General features: G+C 45.1%; 1 protein-coding gene across 3 annotated transcripts in view; it reads right to left on the bottom strand.

Moving 5' to 3' along the window:
- The window catches only part of LOC117900276 (protein madd-4), a 67,328-nt gene that overhangs the window by 21,718 nt on the left and 23,504 nt on the right, over nucleotides 1–22,106 (bottom strand). For all 3 annotated transcript variants that reach the window (XM_034810587.1, XM_034810586.1, XM_034810585.1), the window contains exons 3-11: nucleotides 16,904–17,014; nucleotides 16,500–16,840; nucleotides 15,218–15,395; nucleotides 12,520–12,664; nucleotides 6,594–6,723; nucleotides 4,436–4,538; nucleotides 4,136–4,231; nucleotides 1,513–1,737; nucleotides 1,156–1,442 (exon numbers count right to left, since the gene is read on the bottom strand). In XM_034810587.1, coding sequence (XP_034666478.1) covers nucleotides 1,156–1,442; nucleotides 1,513–1,737; nucleotides 4,136–4,231; nucleotides 4,436–4,538; nucleotides 6,594–6,723; nucleotides 12,520–12,664; nucleotides 15,218–15,395; nucleotides 16,500–16,840; nucleotides 16,904–17,014 — 1,616 coding nt within the window. The remainder of the gene's footprint in view (nucleotides 1–1,155; nucleotides 1,443–1,512; nucleotides 1,738–4,135; nucleotides 4,232–4,435; nucleotides 4,539–6,593; nucleotides 6,724–12,519; nucleotides 12,665–15,217; nucleotides 15,396–16,499; nucleotides 16,841–16,903; nucleotides 17,015–22,106) is intronic.

Raw genomic sequence — 22,106 nt, forward strand, 5'->3', positions numbered from 1 at the left:
CAAACTTAACAACTTCCTGGTATAGAGTACCTCCTATGTAATTTAGCTTTTTCTTTCCATTGAGAACTGGACTAATTCCATAGACCTTCCATAATAAATCGTACCCCAAAATTGGTCACCAAGTTATTGCCATACATTAGACCTCCCCCCGCCAACTAGTAGTTTCGCTGCAATACCCGCCAAACCACAAGAGACACAGGAACGGGGGAAAGAGGAGCCGGAGCTGGAGCCGGAGCTGGAGCTGGAAGGGCAGAGCCTGGAGGGAACAGCCAATCAGTGGCCTGTAATTTATTATCCTTGGACTAAGTATTCCCCATGCACCAATTAACCGATAAAAGCACTTGCTTTTGGCCAACTTCCTCCTCCTTCCTCTCTCCCGCGTGGCTTCTGGCTAATGATTTCATTTCAGATTCATTTCGTTTGTTGGCTAATTAAAGGCCACAATTGTGATATGTTTGACTTCGTTTATCCGTGGGCTATCGGATTGTCTTTATCGTTTTCCAATAGCCAATGTAGCTGGAGGACATGTCAAAGCGCCACTTTAATTGTCATTAGGCGCACTCTACTGTACTCAAAGTATCCCCCCTCCCCACACTTACAAATTACAAGAGTCGATACTTTGGGGCGGCTGCCACAGTGCTGGTAAATGTAATACAAGTATATGCCTGTATGTTTGTATCCTTAATTTAAGGTGTCGACACTGCTCAAGGACATTATGATGACTCATGAAGAGAGAGAGAGAGGGGTAATGATGTAGAGTGTGCAAGCCAAGTGCTCGAGAGTCGAGTGCCACAGAGAATGAAGAAGGAGGAGAACCCAAACTTGAAATATGTCAAGTGTTTGGCTTCGAGGCGACACAGAAGCACTCGCACTCCTGCACACCTCCTTGGAGATAGTTGGCCAAAGAGAGAGGCTTCTGAATAGTGGCAGCAGCAACAGCAGTGCGTCATATCCCGTGGGGACACGGCTGTAGCCAAGCAGGGCGTGACATCAATTAGCCACTGACTGAATAGTTATTGAAATCTACCAACAACCAACACAAGATTCCACGTGCATGGAGAGGGCAATGGTTATACCCGCTCCCCCATTGATTGATTACATGTTTTGAAGGAGTTCAAGCTAACGATTTTAGGAATTAAACTACTATATACGTACGTGGGATCCAATGATGGCACTTCTGTGCCGCCGTTTCCTCGATTGTAATTATTGTTGGAGTTTCCGCTCATCAAACGCATGGCTCGAGGTTCGTCGGGCGTTTCGTGGTGCAGGTGGCTCTGTGTGTGATGCGAGTATCGCGGAGGTTGATCGGCATAGGACAAGCCCTCGCCATCATCGGTATCCTGACCCGATTCCATGTCATCGATATCCTCTGCCTCGTCCATCTCCGCTTCGTCATCATCCTCGTCCATTTCCGAACTGCTGTCCATGTGTCGCTCCGAGCGCTGAAGTATGAAAAAGCACAAAAGTTAGTAAAAGGCCTCGAAGCAAGTGTCAGGCAGTCAGCAGTCATACTTCATTCATTGAACGACTGCTGCCCACGATGATTGTTCCGCCGCCGGCTTTGTTCTGGCCTCCGCCTCCGCCACCGCCGCCTCCTCCATCACAGTGGATGCCCGTGGAGCATTGCTGCATGCTGGCGGGCTTTGTCAGTGGATCACATTTGGCACTCAGGCTGCCATCTGTCGATTTGCATTCAACTCCTCGCATTTGTATTCCCTGTCCGCAGGACACCGAACACTAGATGGGGAGGGAGAAAGAAGTCAAGAAGACAGGGTATTATAAATTATTTCAATATGTTTCCTTTCTTCCATCATAAAAAGGCATTTGTTTGCACAAAAGATGAGCCCGAAACATGATAAAGTATCGCTGCTGCTGCTGCTGCTGCTGCTGCCCTACCTTCCCTCCGCCTGCTATTGCTGATGTCTTCCAAAGTAAATTCCAAGGAAGGTGGGGCAGAGTTCAAGGCCTTGTTGCTAAACCTTCTCTTAAATAATTGTACCCTTCTAAGGCCCCTAAACAGGCCCTAATCCAGCAAGGGCAGGGGTGCCATGCACGCGCTTACGCATACAAATGCAAATTTTCATATTGTTTGTATTTTCAGCTGCCACAAAGCGTATGCGTAATGTCCTGCCACCATTGTATACTTGTGTATATCCTGAACACTCTTGAATGCCGCTTAATTCTGTGGCACTTACACATACATACATATATAGTACATACTTATGTACATATATTATTAATGGACATAAACGTTAACGTGTTTTTTAATAGGCTTGCCCCTCTCTTTTTGTTCTTCCTTCCAGCCTTCTTCCGGCCATACATTATTCTGCATTTCATCTCATAAGCATTATGGGAATTCATTTAAAAAAAAAAAAAGCATACAAGCGTGTGCGAGGCCTCTGAAAGGTTCTCTGCGGTTCTTCTACCTTTTCACACACACACACATATACACACACAGAAACGAGAGAAAATAATGAAATGCAGAGGAAAAAAACATTTGCAAAGTTGTATTATATTTGCAAAAGTTCATTAAGTTGTTAATAGGCTGACGTTAAGTAGTTTCCACACTCATCCTTTCATCCTCTCTGCTCGCTTTTGTTTTTTCAGCACGAAAAAAATTGTAGTGAAAAGTGAAAAGGCTTTGAGGCTACTTTTGACGGTACTTTTTACTGTGCGAAAATTGCATTCCATTGGATGGGAGCGCCCGTCCCGGCAACACTCCCATCCATCCCCGTGTGATGATGATGATGAAATCAAGTCAATCGTCTAACAAAAAGTTGTGTTAAAGGTGGAAAATAAAAGAGGAAAAAGATAATTAAAATATCCTCTCATCAAAATGTTTCATAAATATATTTAAAAAAGAGTTAAAGTTACGAAAAGTACTTAAAAGTTGAGGCAAGGCAAGGAAAATTCTTGAAAGCTACAAAGAAAGGACATTTCTTGGATGTACCTTTTTTGCTGATTAAAAAGTTTATTTAGAGTGGAAAGACTTTGACAGAATTTTTGTTGAATATTTCTCAGCCTCTAACACTCACTCAACCCTTACTCAATTAACCCCTACATTCTACTTCAGATTTAACCTTAATCTTACCCATTAAAAAAAACAAACCAAATAAGCAAAAGACTTTTTAGGCCAACCCCAAAAAACATCGTAAGTAACAGCCAGACAGACACAAAAATACTTAAGACAATTCAATTAAGCAACACATAAACTTGACACCCCTCGGGGCGGCAGGCGTCTTAAGTCCCCTCAGACAGCCTTCAGAAAGGGGGTGAAGGGGCATGCCACATATAGTAGCGACTGAAGGAGACCATTAATAAAGTTGCAGTTTAAATGAACAGCCACCAAAGTGGAAATTTCAGTGTGAGACGAACGGGAAGTCAGAGTGGGTTAGCGGGTGCAGCCAGCAGAGGGAGGCAGTGGCATGAGAACTTGCGGCCAGACAAACTTAAGCAGCAGCTCCGACATCGCTACTGCCACCGAGTTGATTAAGTTGTATAGCTATGACCAGGCAGGCAGGGCAGCACCAGGAACCGGGACTGGGACTGGAGAGCCAGAGTCTCCTCCGTCTAGCTCCGGCTAGGCAGCAGCTTATTACGAGCCACCAAGCAAAGTAACTCTCTAAATGGAGTGGGAATGAAAACCAAGCAGACGAGGCGGAAACAACAGCTACAGGCAAATACGAATGGGTAATGCTCTGACGAAGAGTCTCAAGGGAATTGCTTTGGCCAAGTACCAAGAAATGCATGCTAAAATCTTGCGTTTACGCGACTTTTACTATTTTAATCTCCCTATAATTTACATCCAAGGAAGCAAACCAACATTATGTCATAATAGCTATACCCTTGACCAGTGCCCGAGGCATACAAACAGCGAGTGAGTGGTGGCAGAGTGGCAGCAGTAGCTGCAGAGTAGCAGCAGCAGCAACCCAGACATTTAGTTAAGTATACACAATGGGCCCAGACACAGACAGGCTCTCGTCAACGTGCAACGTGCAACGTGCAGTGGGCAATGGGCCATGTCTACGTCTGCGTCTGCGTCTGCGTCTGAGCTCTCTTCTGTGTTGCTGCACAGAAAGTGCATGATTATTACACGACTTGTTGGGCTGAAATGGGAAATGGTTGGTTTACTTACACCGGTCCAGTCCTCCACTTCCCAATGCGGACACTCCTCGATAATGCAGGTCTCTTGTGTTGGCGGTTTCGGTGTGCGGCACATGATATCTGCAACCTGTTAGAGGGGGGTGCAGGGGCAAGTGGAAGTGTGAGAAAACATGGCAATAATGTGTTAGGTTCGCCCCGCTTCCTTTACTTTTCTTTCCTTCTATGGTTTTTGTATGCAAAACTGGAAGTGTTTAACTGGTGGTGGAGTGGTGGTGCAGTGCGGGGCCACCGTCTACCGGTAATAGCCAGCCACTTTTCGGCTCGTACTTACCCTCGTTTTAATCCCGTTGGACTCCTCCGCACAGACAACCATCCGCTCCCGGTAGCCGTGTCCGCAGAGGCGGCTGCAAGTGCTCCAATCGTCGGTTATCCAACTGTGAATTCAGAATTTTGGGAACGGTTTTCGGTTTCGGTTAAACGCAAGTGGCCAAGAAAGGAGAATAAATAAATACGAGCTCCACTGCCCCAAAAAGCCAACGGCCGTTGAATGTGGGTTTGCTTTCACTGACCTGACCGAGAGAAATTCACAGGACGGACCGGGGGGTGTCAAGGGGGCAGAAGCAAAGACAAGTTCACACGCTCTGAAATATGTTCAGCATTAAAGTGCATGGGGTAAGCCACACAGAGAGAGAGAGAGAAACTAGCGGTAGACTGCTCTCTACAGAGCGTCGAGTGCGAGGTCAGACAATGCTTCAAAGACGGCTACAAATGAATGTTACTGTTATTGGCTGTTAAACACCGGAGCCACCGTAAATTGCTCTCCAGATGCAAGGAGGGAGCGTGGAAGAGTATGCGAGGTGCGATAAACGAAAGTGCTATGCTCTAAATTAATTGCAGGAAATTAAGGGGCGCTTTCTTTAAGTATTTTTTCAGTGTATTTCTGTCTATGAGAGTGACCCAATTTCAGTATATATTTAAAGAAAACTATTCACAGAATATTTTATGAATTTTTCCAATTATTCTAATAGTAAGTAGTTCCTAGCTAGAATTATTCAAGGTGATAACTAACTGTGCCTATAATTTTCGTGTATAAAAACATTCAGTTACCACCTTAGGACGTACAACATGTATCTGAAAGTGCCATTAAATTAACCTAATTTCATGCTATTTTAGTTTGGGCCATTAAATAAAACTTGGAAACGACTAAAGTAGTTGATGACTTACTAAAAATAATGCCTAAGTATCTCTGTTTTTTTAAGGAACATTAACTAATCAAGATAATTTGATTAAATTTCTCGTAGAAACAATTTCAACATGAGATCTTTGATGAATTCTTGCATACTTGACATTCCTAAAAAGCTTCAGACCATATAGTTCCCTTTTCTCTGTCAATCGAATCCTTAGCCAACAATCAATGACCCCATCTCTGGCCATTGTCATAACACTTCATCATTCGAAAGCACAGTCCTCTCCTCCAATGGTCTTAGGGACCAATTCGTACACGAGGAGTATCTGTGTCAGTGCTCTAGTACATGCCGAGCTACTATTAGCAATGCCCCCATCCCCATCCGCGAAAACACCCACAAATTGCCAAAAACTAGGGACGGAAGGAAGTACAGAGTGGGAGTGGGAGTGGGAGATTGGGTGGGGGCAATAGACAAACCTCAAGACAGACGGAATCAAAAACATAATTGATGTCTACGCCAGAAGGCAAAGTCGCAAAGCCGCGAACAGCAATAAACAGTGCGAAAATGGTAGATGGAGGGAAGGACAGGGACATGGAGGGCTGGCAGCAGGGCGAAACGCAAAGCGGAGAACAGGAACAAGCCCACAGCGAACGGAGATTAGAATTCGAACTCAGCGAAGGAGGAGCGGAACACCGTGGAGGAGTGGAAAGGAATGCCATAGAGACATTGGCCAAATTGGCGTAAAGTTTTCTTTGCGGTTTCGCTCTGGTTTGGTTTTCAAAATGTCACAAAACGATAAATAAGTGTGAGGGGAGCCCAGAGAGCCCACCAGGAAGGAAGAATAGGAGGAGATGGAGAAGTAGCGGGAGGTGGACATGCAAGAACAAGGCCCCCAGCGACCAGAGACAACGTCCGCGTCCGTTACGCTTTTGGGAGCGATAATAGTGTGCCTGGCACGGCAATCAAAACGTGCGCCCGATAACCGTCGCCATTTAAATTGATAGCAGGGCAGGTGAGACACGGCAGCATAAGCTGCACTGAGAGAACAGTTATGGGTAGTCAACAGAGACTACAAAAGAGAACTCAGGCAATAAATGTCATTGGAGAGAGCAATTTCCCACCACCACATTTTTCTCAGTGTGCCTTCGGTTGCTTAGGAGCCGTTGGGGATTTGTCAGGGACAGAGCGAGATAGAAAGTGAGTAGAGAGCAGGCAGGCAGTAGGTGGCTTAGGAAACTCTGGCTGGGTGACTGTCAGCCAGCCCAGCGGGGGAATGGGAGTAGAGGAGCTTTCTGTACTTACCGCGGCGGACAGCTGTGTGTATTACATGGCACCACTGCCGGCTCCGGGCGATTAGCAACGCTGCAGAGCGTCTCATCGACATCGGCGTTGGTTAGACGATTCCTGCATATTGGACGCGACATTTTGTAACCTAAAGCGTGTACGGTGCAAATCAGTGAGAATAGAAACAGAAGAAAAAGAAATGGAGAAGATGAAAATAATGTTAGTAAAGGGCAGAATAGGAAATGGCATTCGACAGCCAGACAACTATAGGAAAATTGTCTTTGGTTGTTATACCCGGTACTCGAAGAGTAAATTGGGTATTTTGTGTTTGTGGGGAATAAAGGTTGTATGTAACGCACAGAAGGAAACGTTTCCGACCCCATAAAGTATATATATTCTTGATCAGCATCAATAGCCGAGTCGATAGAGCCATGTCTGTTTGTCCGTCCGTCCGTCCGTCCGTCCGTACGTCCTTATGAGCGCCTAGTACTTAGAGACCATAAGAGATAGGGCAACCAAGTTTTGCATCCAGACTTCTGTATGCTCACACTGTTACAAGTGTATTTCAAAATTTAGCCCCGCCCCCCTCCGCCCCCGCAAAAGGACGAATTTTAAGATAAAAGAAATCTAAAAACGCCATTCTGTAGGGAATGACCATATCTATCAGATCACCAGATTGTGATCGGATTGGAACATTATTATAGCCACAATGAAGAAATTAATTAGCAGTGGACAAACCCACCCCGTCCCGCAGCTTATATTTGTTTTTTGCACATTCTCTCATTCATACTCTGCTTCGCGCAGTGTGAGGCCTCTGCCCGTGCCGTCCTCTGCCTATACCGTGGCTAAGTCCACCCCGTCCCGCTAAGGTACAGATGTAGTACTCAGTACCGGGTATAGAATTTGTGACGGGTAAGAAGCGTCTCACACGTCCCTTCTCGTTTTTTCTGTCTTTGCTGCTGCTGCACCATAATATCAATAAAAGTCAGGAGCTGCTGCTGCAGCGGAGTGGGGGGTGGGAGTGGATGTGGAAGAGGTTCAAGTTTGTGGCAAGGGGGGCGTTTCTTGTGCAACTTTAATGTCACTTAAGGCACTTAAGACACTCACTGGCAGCACAGCTTTTCACTGAGACTTCATGTTGGTGTGCAAATAAACTCAAAAAACACCGACTTTTGACTGAAAAAAGAAAGGCTTTGATCGGCTTGACTGATCTTCATTGAGTGAAGAATCTATTAGAGCCACTTTGAAAGAAGTGAGAGAAAGTTATGAGTACAATTGTGAGCAACTGGCGGCGCTCTCAGCACGCGAATGTAGGGCAATGCAACACTAACCGACTAAATCAGCAGTGACTGTCTATGGCAGAGGCAGGGTGTCTTTATATTAGGTGGGTCATTGCCAGAGATGCGCTCTCATGTTAGTTGCTAATTTCGTTTACGCTGGCACACAAAGAGAGCACGCGAGTAGCAGCTAGGGAAAGGCTCATCTCATCTGGGGACAACTTGCGAAGAAAATGAAGTTCAGACCGATTAAACAAACGGCAAATGGCAGAGGACGTGAGCGAACAGTCGTCTAGGATGACTATTGTATGCCCTAATGTAGGGTGAACACAAATTAAATGTTTGGCACAAGACATTACATTACATTACATTACAATTACATTAATCTCACTTTCATTCCCCTACACAGAGGGGTACACATAGCACCCTATTAACACAGAGTTGTTCAACTGTACTTCCTAATATCTGTATGCACCTTTTCCAGCTATTTATCAGGTTTCCTAGCGTAATAAAATACCAGCACTCTCTCTGCACGCTAAGTGCTCCCCATAGAGATCATTAGAGCACGTTCAATTCAATTTCTCAGATTTAAAGGGTTAAATGTCAGCTGCCAGCTGGGAATATCCGTTGCAGGAGGCAGCAGGAGGAGAGGAGTGAGGGGATGGCAATGGGAAAAGGAGGGATGAGCTCCCCAAAAGCACATCCGGAAAATGGCAGATGGCAGAGTGCAGCAGCCAGCAGACGATGCTTAGGGTAGCAGGAGGAACAGGGGCTGGGAGAACGAGGGTAAGAAGTCGCACAATGCATAACGTCATAACGATCTGTCAGTTTGAAAAATAGTTTGGAAAAAGAGGGTTAGGAACCAGAAACCAGTCAGAACCCTGGGACACGGGTTAAGGATTCGTTTGCCTACAATTCCGCTATAAATGCGAATCCCCCCCAATCACAGCTGTGACGCTGATTTCGCAGCTATTGAATTTCGTTTATAAGCTCCATTCTGTCTGCGTGTTTCTGTGTGTGTGTGTGGGTTGGTGTGCCGTGGCTATGCTATTGTCATCCACGTTATCATCATCATCCTCGTCTTGGGCTTCGTCCTTACAATTCTCGTCATCTTCCTGCTACTGCTGCCTCGCATCATTATCATCTCACGCTGACTGCGTATTCATGACACAATTGGCTTAAGGCAATTGGTAATATCCTCTCGTGGCATTTATGTCAATTGTTATAACGCCATAGAGGAGTCAGTCCCCGCAGACAGTCCTCCCAATCCCACTCCCACTCCCACCCTTCTCTCGCGAGTGTTGCATTCTTGTGGGTGGATGGTGGAGCAGATGCAGCAGCAGCAGTAGCAACGTGCCGCCTTGGGGCGGACCATGACCCAGCGGATTTATGTGGCTCAAAAGGAGCCCAGCAGGTTGTCACAGTATTAAGCTTCTGTAAGCGGAGTCTCTTTTCCAATCGCTCTCTCCCTCTCTCTTTCACTTTCGCTCACTCTCTCTTAAACCATTTATATTGTTGGTCAATTGTGGGGCCACCGGAAATGTTAATGGGCCTTGCATCAGCGGGTATTTTCGTCAATGTTTTATGTCCGTTTACCTCCATTGAAGCATAAGTATCGTAGGCTTACAGTAATAAGTATATGCCGAACGCGTCATGCAGCAGCACTATTCTGTCGGCAGAGTCTGATAATAACAATGGTGTCTTTTAAACGGTATCCCTAGTTAAAGATTTACGACTGTCTTATAAAAGTTATTCTATTAGGTTAAACGTAACTCAGTCTTAACGCTACCTCTAATCTCTACCCAACTCCCACTTCCCTTACTTTTAAGTTACAATCCTTTTTCCATTTTCTTAGTTGTCACTTCGTCTCGTTATCTTAAGCACTCCTGTGAGTAGACTAACTTTTCCTGCACCACTTGAAATCTCTGGCAAAGGTCCCACTTACACTGCCATGCGAGTATATTTTAAGTACTGGGGAACGTGGATAAAAGACTACGAAATAAATGACGATTAAGTGTTTTCAATTTGGGACAAGGTCCATTAGGGAAGCACTGCCGCACAGCAGGAGGGACAGCAGCAGGGGGCTGACAGGGAGGAAGCCAAGTGGAGCCATCAAACAAGTTGGAACTCCTGTCACGTGCACGAGTGCTACTGCTGCTGCTGCTGCAGTTGGAACTGCGAAACTACTCAACTAAATATATATATATATGTATAATTGAACATAATTGATTTCGTGAAATGTGTGCAATTATATGGCAGGGAAGCAGGGGTAAAATCAATTTCATGTCGAAAGCAACGCAACCCCCACAGGTGCACCATTAATGGAGGTGTAGCGAGCACAGGCCCTGAACTGTGCACTAAGCACTGCACTTGACATTTAAGTGACATCTAAAAACTAAAGACAGACAAACACCCATTGAAAATGTAATTACAGGCGGGGCTGAGAGCTAACATCGACAGCTAGCAGGAGGGGTCGCCCAGGGACCCAGAGCGACGCCTAAACGATATTGCAATTAAAACACCCAAGTAGAAGCCAGAAATTGATTTTGCCATTTGTCGCTGGATAAGCAAACGTCTGCGTCTCTGGCATTCCTTCTATGCTTCCAACTTTCTTTTAGCCAAGTGACACCTGACAGGACAGGCTAATGGCCGAGAAAAAGCCAACACCGAACCAAATAATGATTAAAAATTTATGAGGCGCCTCCCCAAAAAGGCTGTCAGGATCAGAGTTTGTTTTGCCGAGCAGGCAGATATACTCAGCGATAATGTTTGTGTTCAGACATTTGCGTGTCTTGAATATTTCTCCACTTAAAATTTGTTTGGCATCGATTTTCACTGCCCCAAAGATTGATGGCCCCTCACATTTCGCTGTGCCGTTTGGTGAGCTTTGAGGTCAAATTCGTTGGAGAAGTAATCGCTGGCAATGTCTTCGATTCAATAAAGGGTGCGGAAGGATGGAAGGACTCATGTTTCACTGGGTAATGGGAGCGGATTTCAGATTATTTATGATGATTTAGTAGAACAAATGGCCAAGACTTTTTACTTTAAAAATCAGTTAATTAAACGATTTGTATACCCGGTACTCGAAGAGTAAATAGGGTATATTGTATTTGTGCGAATAACGGTTGTATGTAACGTTTCTGACCCCATAGAGTATATATATTCTTGATCAGCATCAATAGCCGAGTCGATTGAGCCATGTCTGTCTGTCCGTCTGTCCATCCGTCCGTACGTCCGTACATCTGTCCGTCCTGATGAGCGCCTAGTACTCAGAGCCTATAAGAGCTAGAGCCACCAAATTTTCTATCCATACTTCTGTATGCTCACACTGTTACAAGTGTATTTCAAAAATTAGCCCCGCCTCCTTCCGCCCCCGCAAAAAGGCAAAAACCTCCCAATCCTACAATTTTGAAGATAAAAGAAAACTAAAAACGCCATTCCGTAGGGAATGACCATATCTATCAGATATACCCGTCCAGCAGCTTATATTTGTTTTTTGCACATTCTCTCATTCACACTCTGCTTCGCGCAGTGGCAGAGGCCTCACCCTCTGACACGTCTCTGCCGCGTCTCTGCCGCGTCTCTGCCCTGACTCTGCAGTCTGTTGCTCTAGGGGAGGGTGGCGAGCTAAAGGAACGAACACTACTCACGCGTGTTGTTGATGTAGATGACAGATGAAGAAATAATGAAAATTTGACAAATAACCGCTAAGGTGCAGATGTAGTACTGAGTGCCGGGTATAAAAGTTGTGACGCGTAAGAAGCGTCTTACACGTCCCTTCTCGTTGTATTTATAATTTTAGGGACAGTTCTCCACCAGAACATCCCCTTTAAGGAGAGGTTTATCCTTCCGTCACTTAAATTTTAATTAAATAACATTCAAGCCCAAAAATGCAATCCAAACTTTTGCTACTTTCGCACCTCTCTCTGATGAGCCATCAAAATTTTGTGGCTACCCCTTCAAACTATTCCCAGACCCCTCACGCTCTGCACATGAGCACTTCAACGCCAAGTTTCATTACCTCATGGCTCATCATGTTGCACAGGCAGGCAGCAGTGCAAGAACTTTCAACTTCTTTAACCCACAAAACAGGGGAAAAAAAGGACACAAAACTGGCAGGCCAATTTATGGCCCACACGAAAGACCCCAAAACTAAGGCCCGACTTTAGTCTAATCGACAAACTTTAGTTTTCAAATATATTTTATCCTCAAGACTATTAATCATATACAGGTAGGGGCTTCAACAGAGAGAGAGGTGGAACACACAGTTTTCAACAGCCATTTTTCGAAGATCCTGGGAAATGGGAATGGGAGGAAAGGCGAAAATGGGAACCTGCTGCCACTCGATTACCATGCAAACATTCAATCGAAACAAATTCCAATTCAATGAAAATAAATGAGCACGACAAATAGCTGAATGCTACGTACACTCAGGGAGAGGGTGGACTCCTCTTGGCGGGTGTTTGGGGGTAGGCAAAAGATTACAAACGGCTGTCAGGCACGCCAAGAGCTCCTCAGGTCCGCCTTCAATTCCAGCAATGTTCTTGACATATTCCACTTGTTTATTTACACTAAGGATAGCAGAGCACAGCTCAGCACAGCACAGACAGCAGGCAAAAGGATATACCAAAGATGGGGTGGGGATGGAGGGGTTGCACACAACTTACCGCCGCCGCAGGTGACGGAGCATTGCGACATCGGTGCCATCTCCCAGTAATATAGCGGTTGGGAGCATGAGTTGCCATCACCGCCACACACACCGCAACCGTCGATTTTCTTTGTTGAACCGATTTTCAGATCGCAGCCAACGCGCTGAAAAGAGACAGCAAGCATAGAGTTAGAGAGAGATAGCATAAACCAAGACTAATACTATAGGTAAATAGGAACTCCTACATAAATAAGTGTAAATCAACTGTTAGCAGTATCAATATCGTAACAGACACACAAAAAACACGTAGACCATGAAGTCTATAGTATAGAGCAAACCTTTGCCTCATAATAAATAAAATATGGAAATCAATGAAAGAGAATCCATTGCATAAACTTAGAGATACTACACGTAGAGGCTAGGTAGGTAGGTGGAGCAGGGGACAGCGCCTCTTGGCATAAATATTTCACATTGTTTCCCTTCCTTTAGGGGTGTGGGGTTCAGGGTCCTGCCATAAATATGTTTTGTATATTTAAGGAATTAGGCAGCAGATTGTTTGTTTGCTTGGCATCTGAGGGCTGCACAGTTGTTTATTGTTGTGTTGCGTGGAGCCAAGAAAGGTTGCCACGGGGTAGGCTATCGCGTTATACAGCAGCGCCACTCGTCCGTTTGGACTGGTCTTGCCTGTGATCTTCCGATCTAATTTAGATTTACATTTTGCTTACTGCCTTACTTCCGAAGGTTTTACCCCCTTTTATAACTATATTTTCCTTGTCGTTTAGGACACCCAAAGAGACTCTAAAATCAACCGAATGCACGGTCTCAAACTAAGCCTCATCTTACTTAATTCCACCCATAACCCGTTCCTAATCAAACAATTTTCTACGAAAAGCTATTTATAATTCATTTGTCGGGAAATCCGGTGAACAGGACTCCACCAAAAGGGCCAGACGAAAACGAAAACAAAACCTTATCCAATTGCAAGAAGCTGGGCAAACCTATGTCAAGATCTGTTTTTGTATGCGTTGCGGGTTTAATTTTCAGTTGGTTTCTGTTCGAGGTTTGGAGGGGTCTTTGCTCTAAACCGCAAGACAAACAGACAGCGGCGGCGAAAGCCAGCCCGAGGCTTGCATTAAAAGCCGCCGTCGAACTGGCAGCATGCTATTTGCTTTATTTCTCACAAATATATGTACATAATACCTATACATATGTACGTACATATATAGAATGCTTCTGGCAGCTGCTGCTCCTAATGCCCTCCTGCTGCTCCGTTCCTGCTGTTTGGCGACAAATAAAACACAACGTAAACCGCATGACATATTGGCGTTTATTACAACAAATTGGGGTGACGATTTGGCGGCATTACAGCCCAGCCAGAAACTAGGCGAAACTCGGATAAGAACCTGCCAAACTCACACACACACTCATATCCCTGCAGCACTCATACGTACTCTACCCTGCCACACTCCGTAAAAACCAACTGAAACTCAAACAACGCTTCGAGTGGAGGAAGCCCTGGGGGCACGGGCCCCATGCCATGCCTCCTCTTCGTTGTTGCTTCTGTCGCCAACTTCGTTTGACATTATTGTAGTTGTAAGGCAATGCCAGCGGCACTCGAGGCTTACGAGGGTTGATTGGCAAGTTATGGAGAAGGCATTATGAAAAAGTGAGTGAAGAATTGTCTCAATACAAGTTCTCCAAATTCCAGAAGCGAGCTTATTATCATAAGTTTCAGTGTTGGACATTAAAATGACAACGCTTATTAGTAGCGTTGGTTTGATCGAGCTTCAATCCATTTCCCATAATAGAAGCCCTCGGCTCTTTCAATGATTTTCAGCGTTGGAAAACAATATTAGAACCCTGATTAGTAGTGCTGGTCGAGGAAAAATGCCTTTCAAATATTTATTCCTTTCAAATCAAACCAAAACCATTCAATACTTCATGTGTCAAACATGTAGGTTCTCACAGAGCACTTATAAAACAATCGAATAACTCTTCTGAACTCCAACGAAACTTTACAATCGCCCCTTGGCACCCATGTCAACATATCGTAGCATACTTTGCGGCGCATTTCAAGGGGAGTTCTTCTCTGGCTGCTACTTCTTCATCGTTGCCCCGGAGCACGCTTTATTGGCATTTCAATAGTTGACTTTTGACGGCTGTGGCACTGGCAATGGAAGAAGCAGCAGTGGCAGGAACAGCCGCTGTGGCAGTGGCAACAACTGAGAACAAACCTGCATACCACACCCACTGCCTCTGCCTCAGTCCTTTATGATTTATTTATGCGCCCGAGCATAATGATACAAAGGCGGCTTGTGTTATGCAATCTACATACATATACATATGCTTAACGCTCGCTGGAGCACAGCCACACACAGGCACACCAATGAAAAGAGGCTTTTTGTTTTTGCCAATTTGGGTGGGGGTTTTTCAGACCTTCCGGGGCCTACAGGCACGCCTCACTCCCACAGGAACGAAGCTCCAGTTGGCTGCATCGCATTGCTGACAACATTGTCGTCGTAATTTATCATATTTCGCCTCGCGTCGATTGGGGAGCAGTTGAAGTGGAAGGAAAGGGAGACATACGAGACAGAGCAGGAAGAATTACAGGGGAAGGAAGGAAGCTAACCTACCCTGCACCTACCCACACAAAGTTTGACTAAATATTACCATTACACAGAGGTGGGGGGACGGGATGGGACGGAGACTCCACTCACCTGGCATTTGCCTTGAATGCACATATCCAGACTGCCGGAACGACAACGGGTGCCATCCTTCACCCTCGCCGACAATTGCACAATGACGCTCTGCTCGTCATAGTGCTCTGCATCTTCGACATTTCCCTGGGCCGTCTCATGGGACATCATGTCTTCGGCAAGATGTGCCGGATGGCCTCTGCAGAAGGAGAGAGAGAAATGCAACAGCGTTATTCATATATTTAATGGAAAAGCAGATTTTGCATACGCTTGATTTAATCGTTGATTAAGGTGAAGGCTGCCAAGCAGATGCTTTGGGAAATGCTCTCAGCGGGAAGACTAATAATGTATGCTTCATTGTTATGGGAGAGTATTGAGAAAGCTTCAAGGGTTCAAGAGTTGAGGGGCAGTGAATAATAAACTAGTGACATAATTGGGGAGACTTCTTTAAGCTGAAGTAAGGGTTAAGTAACGCTTCACCTTGATTTTGGCTTTAATTCAATTTTTAATGCACTCTTACGTCATTTTGTTGGAATGTAAAGTTCGAAAATTCACCAAGATACAGATTTATTGACTAAGTACCGGGTATAAAAGCTGTGAAGCGTACGAACCGTCCCACAAACGTCTCTACTCGTTCATTATTGAATTGAACCCAAAATAAAGCTGCTTTTTTCCAGAGACTGTCCCCAATCTCAGCCCCTTACACCAATCCTATATCACTGCTCTTCCACACAAATTGCTTCCTTTGCTACGATTTCATTTGCAACTAAATTGCAGAAATTTGAAGCTTAGCAAATGATTTATTTTACCCGCATACTGCTCCCATTTCCACTGCCATTCCTGCACTTCCCTGCCGTATGTGTTTTGCAAAGACAACAAATGGAATTACGTTGAAAGAAAAAAAAGAAAGAGCTAAAACCCATACCGGGGGGGGATTAACCGCAGAAGCTTCAAACCGCAGTATCCCAAAACCCAAACACGACTCTGCCACTAATTTGAACCGCAGAAAGGGGGAGAAAACGACTGTTAGGAGAAGAAAAAAAACAAAGCGCAAACAGCTTTTTTATTGTCACAAATGAATGTAGGAGGGTGGATGAAGAGGGCAGTAGGAAGTGGAATTGCTGTAGACCGCCGGATATAAAAGGGAACCACCACTTGAGGCAACAACGGAAGCCCTGATGAATAATGAGTGCATATCCTGCCACACTGGACTCTGGACTCTCTGGAATCTCTGAACACAGGACAGTGTGTAGCAGCTGTGAGCATTCCGATTAGGTGTGCAACAAGCCACCATTTAGGTTACCTGCAGGTGAGGGCGCAGGGCTCTACGTAATCGTAGTGAGGTGTCCATTTGTAGAGCGTCCCATCGTAGGGCACATCGTTGTAGGCCGCACACTGATTCGAGCGGAAGTCCTGCTGGTCCGGACACGGCTGCATGTTGCAGATGCGATACCGCGCACTCTCCCCGCGACAACTGCCCGGATTGCTGCATCTACGCATTTGTTGCATAATTCCACCATCGCAGGTGCGCGAACAAGTGGACCAATCCGACCAGGCAGACCACTGCCCGGGTCCACCACTGGAGGAGGACGAGGAGGATGATGATGATCCACCCTGGCTGCTGCTTTTGGCCCGTTTCTGTTGCTGAAAAATGGAGTTACTCAATTTGGTCTCTATTTTGGGTTGATCTGAATATTGACTACTTACTTCCAATTCATTTTCCAGATCGGAGGCTGTGTTCCATGTGTCATCGAATGCCTGGCTGGCATTCAGTTTCTTGCCCCAAACGGCATGTGTTTCCAATAGGCAAAGTGTGGTCTACGGGAGAGATGGTAAGAGCCAAATAAAAGTGCGAAATTAGTGATTTCCTTGCAATAATTTCTTCCCATTTACATGAAGAAGAAAGACTCTGATGCACAGCATTAGCGGTGGATCGTAAAAGAAAACTGTAATCAACTTTGAGCCCCTCCACAAACACAACATTTATTAAAATATATTAACGAGAAATGCTCCCTCCTACGTGGATACATAATCATCCTCTTCGTCATCGCTTGTATTTTCATCGATCAGCCACTCAATGCCATCGAGTGTGAAGCGAATAAAACGCACTTCGGCATACAAATCGGATTCCTGAATGGGTGCAACGATCATAAGCGGTTAAGGCTCGACATTGCGCGTCATAAACTCTTGGGTGGCCAAATCCATCTCAAAAGTGGAGTCGTCTGAGTATTCCCGTTGAACAGTAGTTCAGCGTTAGAGGTCGACGCGGAGCATAATGTGCTGCAGGGCAAATGCGTATGGCGCATTTATTATATTGTATTATTATATTATCATATGGCGCACTACAATCCCAGATACCATAAATGAGTGCCATGCAAATATCCTTGAGTTCAACTTGTGGGAGTCTCGCAATAGCAAATGCAGAGGCGTGCAGCAGAGACAACATTTTATGTTCACTTGTAATTTTGGATATTAAATAAATAACATTTTGTCAAGACCTACTTTCAGAGTCCTAACAATCCCACAAATATGTGTCAAATTTTATGCCCGTTTCTATTGTTTACCCATTCAATCCAGTCGAATCCCGCCAGTTAATGCTGTAACGCGATGGTTAAACTAAACTAAACTGTGTCACATATTTTTGACATTTTCGAGGTCTGGGTTCATTTTGGGGTTCAAGTACGTTACGGGACTTCTAGCTGCCATATTCGAAATAAATTGTTTTCCCTCGCACGCGCCATCAACGTTAGTCACGTTAACAATTTGCATTCGGTCTTCCTGGCTTTCTCTCGGTTTGCATTTCGAAGCCACATTAACCTTTAGGACACGCATCACGTATACTGTAACGCGTAGCCAGTCTGTTGGGAGCGGTGCCCAGGAATTGAAAACAATCTCCATGCCACGCCACAGTGTCGTGTCAAGGGTTCAGACGGGAGTATCGCTCATGCGACGCGTTGTCTGCGTGCTGCTCCTGCTCCTGCTGCTGCTGCTCCTCCTCTTCATACCCACTCTGCCTCTCCTACTGCTGCTCTATGGCGTGTCGCGGCATGTCCACGTGCTTCAATTTTCCAAATGTGGAAATATACTTGTATTTTCGCTCGCTAACAACACACGTAATCATGGCTTAAATGGGGCTCCAGCTTAACGAGGCTACAAGTGTTTCCAGCACAGAAAGTACTTTCAGGGATATCAGGGGATTGATGTATCAATCTGTGACTATAACACCACTTCTACCTCTCTTCTATCTCTCGGTTTCCTCTTAACTACATATAATTGGAAAATAAATTATATTCAGCCGAGAACTCATTCAGTTCCGAATATCCCTGAAGAAACACACACTTAAACGTTGCTTCCTTAAACGTTTTCAGTGTCCTTTAGTTCTCACAGCCTCCCATAGATCTCAGGTCGAGGAGAGTCCATTGTGTAAGCCAAAGTTATTATCGTTGTTCCACCTAATCGTTGGCTACATATCTGGCCATACATACACACATATACACAAGTCGACAGCAAATTACAAACTGGAATCGGCTTAACAACTTTCTGTCTAAGCCAAGGTCTCAGGCGAACATCAAAACGCCCACAGAGCACTCATGAAACACCCTCAGAGCACCCTCAAAGCCACCCACTATAACACCTCTGAATACAAAATCCGTTAAGAACAATAAACCGTAAACATTGAAATGGGCCGTAGTTGGCAATCTTAAAGGCAAATCAGCGCCAAATGGACCACAGAGCAAAAGAGAATGAGAAAGCTAGAGAGGAAGAGGTAGCCAATGGTAAAAACGAATCAGCAGCCGCAAACAAATCCAAAGACTCACACGCAGGAGGAGGAGGGGCAACGTAAAGCAGTCCGGAACGGATACTCATTCCATATACAGATTGTCTCCTGCATGAAACATGACCTGACCCAAAGAAAAACCCACTACAGCACTCCCCCCACAAGCCATTTGGATTGCAGTTTAGATGTTATCCAAGGGGGAAGGGGAGCAAAGTGGTGGAGGCCGTGGGTTTGGGTCGAAGGATGGGCTCTGAGAAGTCTATGTAAAGATGAAATATCCGATAAACAAAGTGTAGAGAGGCAATAAAAGTACGCAAAAAGAGAGGAGCGAGGAGGAAGGAAGAGCAGCGGGCATAGAGAGAGGGAGAGAAAAACTCTTAACAAATCGGCGTAGAATCTCATATGTCCATCCATGCGGTTAGTAAAAGCTACTAAATTACTATTTAAGTATCTATTACCCACAGTTTCAAGTGTTTCCTTTCTTCCTCCCCTTTCTCACTCGCTCTCTTCCACCGTGTTTTGTGTGCTCCCTTAATGGAAATGTTTGGAAGCCTAGGCGACCCTTGTACTTTTAGCATTAGAAAAACAAATAACGACTGAGCGAGCAGAGGCCCGGCCATGTTGACGACAGGTGTACCATGCCCTGGACAGGAAGTTGGGTATTTTGTGCGGTTGGGGGTTACAGGGCTGTAGAGGGCTTTGGTTCAATGGGGAAGGAAAAACATTAGCAAATAACCCACACACAGCCATGCACACAACACATTTCATGCACAAACATTTTGCGATTCCCGGTAATTATTTATTTATGAGTTGAAACAGTTTCAATAACTCACTTTTCCCGCATTCCACCAGGCATCCATCCATCCTCGTCCCCATCCTCATCCTGCCACATGCCTTTCCCCTGATTTCTATTCTCCGCTGTTGTACTTCAAATGTCGTGGAGTTCACTCCAACTCCTCCCATTCCCCTCCATGTACATATATATTTCTATGTGAGCTTTATCTCTCTCTCTCGCTCTCTCTTTCTTTGACTCTGCTTGTCGTTGCCGTCGTCATGGCAGGAAGTCATTGTAAAGGTAGTTAGTTAATGTGCACAGTGGTGCGAAAATGATGAATTTATGAGCTACATTGGCTTTTGTAATGGAGAAGGCGGAATGGGTAGTGTAGGGACTTTGCTACTTGCTCTTCCATAATTATAACTACTAGAAAGGGTGCTTGTTATTCCTAGGTTCCTGGGTGGTTGATGGATTACAGGTATTTTGTTGCTTGAACTTTGTGCAACTTATTCATTGAGCTGTTGGCTATTTAAATAATTTTACTCTGACTTTGGTGAGTACTACTATGAGAACACGAAATGATCTTTCTTCATTACTCTCATCACGTTTGAGTCTTTAACCTTCGTTTGGTTTCTCTTTCACCTATTGAAAATATCCGAATTGATTATATTAAAAGCTGTAGTAAATACATCTTTGACTCTACTTCCGATACAATCTTTGTACTTCCAAGAAACACAATAGGAGCCTCATAACAATCTATTACTGAGTAAAACTCTGCTTATTGGTCTATTTAATTTCATGTGCAGAACCAACCTCACTGTTCCTACCAAACTGTTTCCAGATCTACCCTCTAAAGACCATTCTAAAACCTAACACCACTTCCAACCCATTTCTAACCCACTGAAACACACACTGCAAACCGTTGTCAGGGAAATTTAGCAGACAGTAGAGTCAATTTTCAAAGACAGAGTCAGGAGACAGTCGGGAGTACATCAGACAGCCATCGAGGCAGGAGTCTCTGTAGGGAAGGCGACTTCAGGGCAGGAAAGGAAGTCTTCTGGGCAAGAAACAAAAGTGCTGCTTCCAGGCTAGGAACTAAAGGGGGAGGCCAGAGCCAGAGCCAGAGACAGAAGGTAAGACAGCAGACAGATTTTGCATAAATACTGGGGCACGGTTGGTTAGGTCAGGTACCCGCTGTACCTCTATGTACCTTCCTCTCGCCCCTCCAGGATGCTGCCACTTACTCCAATAGACGATTAGACTGTCAAAGATGAGCAGAGCTAGAGGGGGCTAAGAGTGGTAGGGTGGAGTCAGAGTCAGAGACCGGGAGGGGTGAGTTTTGTGAAGGTTGAAGGTAAATGCTACTCTTCTGCCAGTTCATTGTTGGATTTGTAGAGCAAAGGTATACATATATATGTATATCCAAATATATACATACATATATACGAAATATTCTGTTCTGGATAATGTGTCTGTTGCGTCACGTCAGTTATTTATTCAAAGCGACAGCCGACAGGCGGCACACAAAACGTCAATGAGCTAACATTTCCGTATGCCAAGAAGAGAGAAGGTTGCACAGGTTGCTGCCACAAAAAGATGGAACAGGAGCAGAAGAGGAGCAGCAACAGCAGGAGGAGGGTTTTTTGGCAGGAGGGCATACATATAACTGATACAATGGGATGCCAGAATGAGCTGGGAAACTAGAGTGTCGCTATAGAAACAGAACAGAGCTACGATGACATGACAAGGGATAGATGGATGGATGGATGGATGGACGGCTAGATGGTTGCTTGTCTAGTACTGGCTGTTTGGGCTTTCGGGTCGCTCCGCTGCGAATTGATGGGGAGCTCTGTTCTAGCTCTGTTTCTGTTTCTGTTTCTGCTTCTGTTTCTGGTTATGGCCTGGTCCATACGTTCGGGGGCTTTGGGGACCTGTGTTGTGTTTGTGTCTAACCTGTCGGATTGTCTGCTGCTGTCTATCCATTTGACTGACATTACTTTGTCATTAATTTTCGATGGCAAACACTTAACTCACACACTCGCAGTAGCACACACACACACACACACACACACACTCAAAAGAACATGAGTGTGTGAGGGGTAAAGGTAAAGGCGCAGCAAAGGTCAAATGTCAGCATCCCTCCAAAAATATACCCTGGCAAAAGCACAATGACGCAATTGGGAAAGGGTCAGTGAGAGAGAGAGAGAGAGAGAGAGAGAGAAAAAGAGGTAGAGTACAGTAGGTGTAAAGTAGCACATTCTAGTGTCTCTTTCTAATGCCATTTAACCGCCTGTAAGTGGCCAAAGGGGCTTAGCCGTTTGTTAACCGTTTCCGGTTGTATATGCAACTCGAGAGTC

Source organism: Drosophila subobscura, chromosome U, assembly GCF_008121235.1.
Source record: "Drosophila subobscura isolate 14011-0131.10 chromosome U, UCBerk_Dsub_1.0, whole genome shotgun sequence".
Taxonomy (NCBI): domain Eukaryota; kingdom Metazoa; phylum Arthropoda; class Insecta; order Diptera; family Drosophilidae; genus Drosophila; species Drosophila subobscura.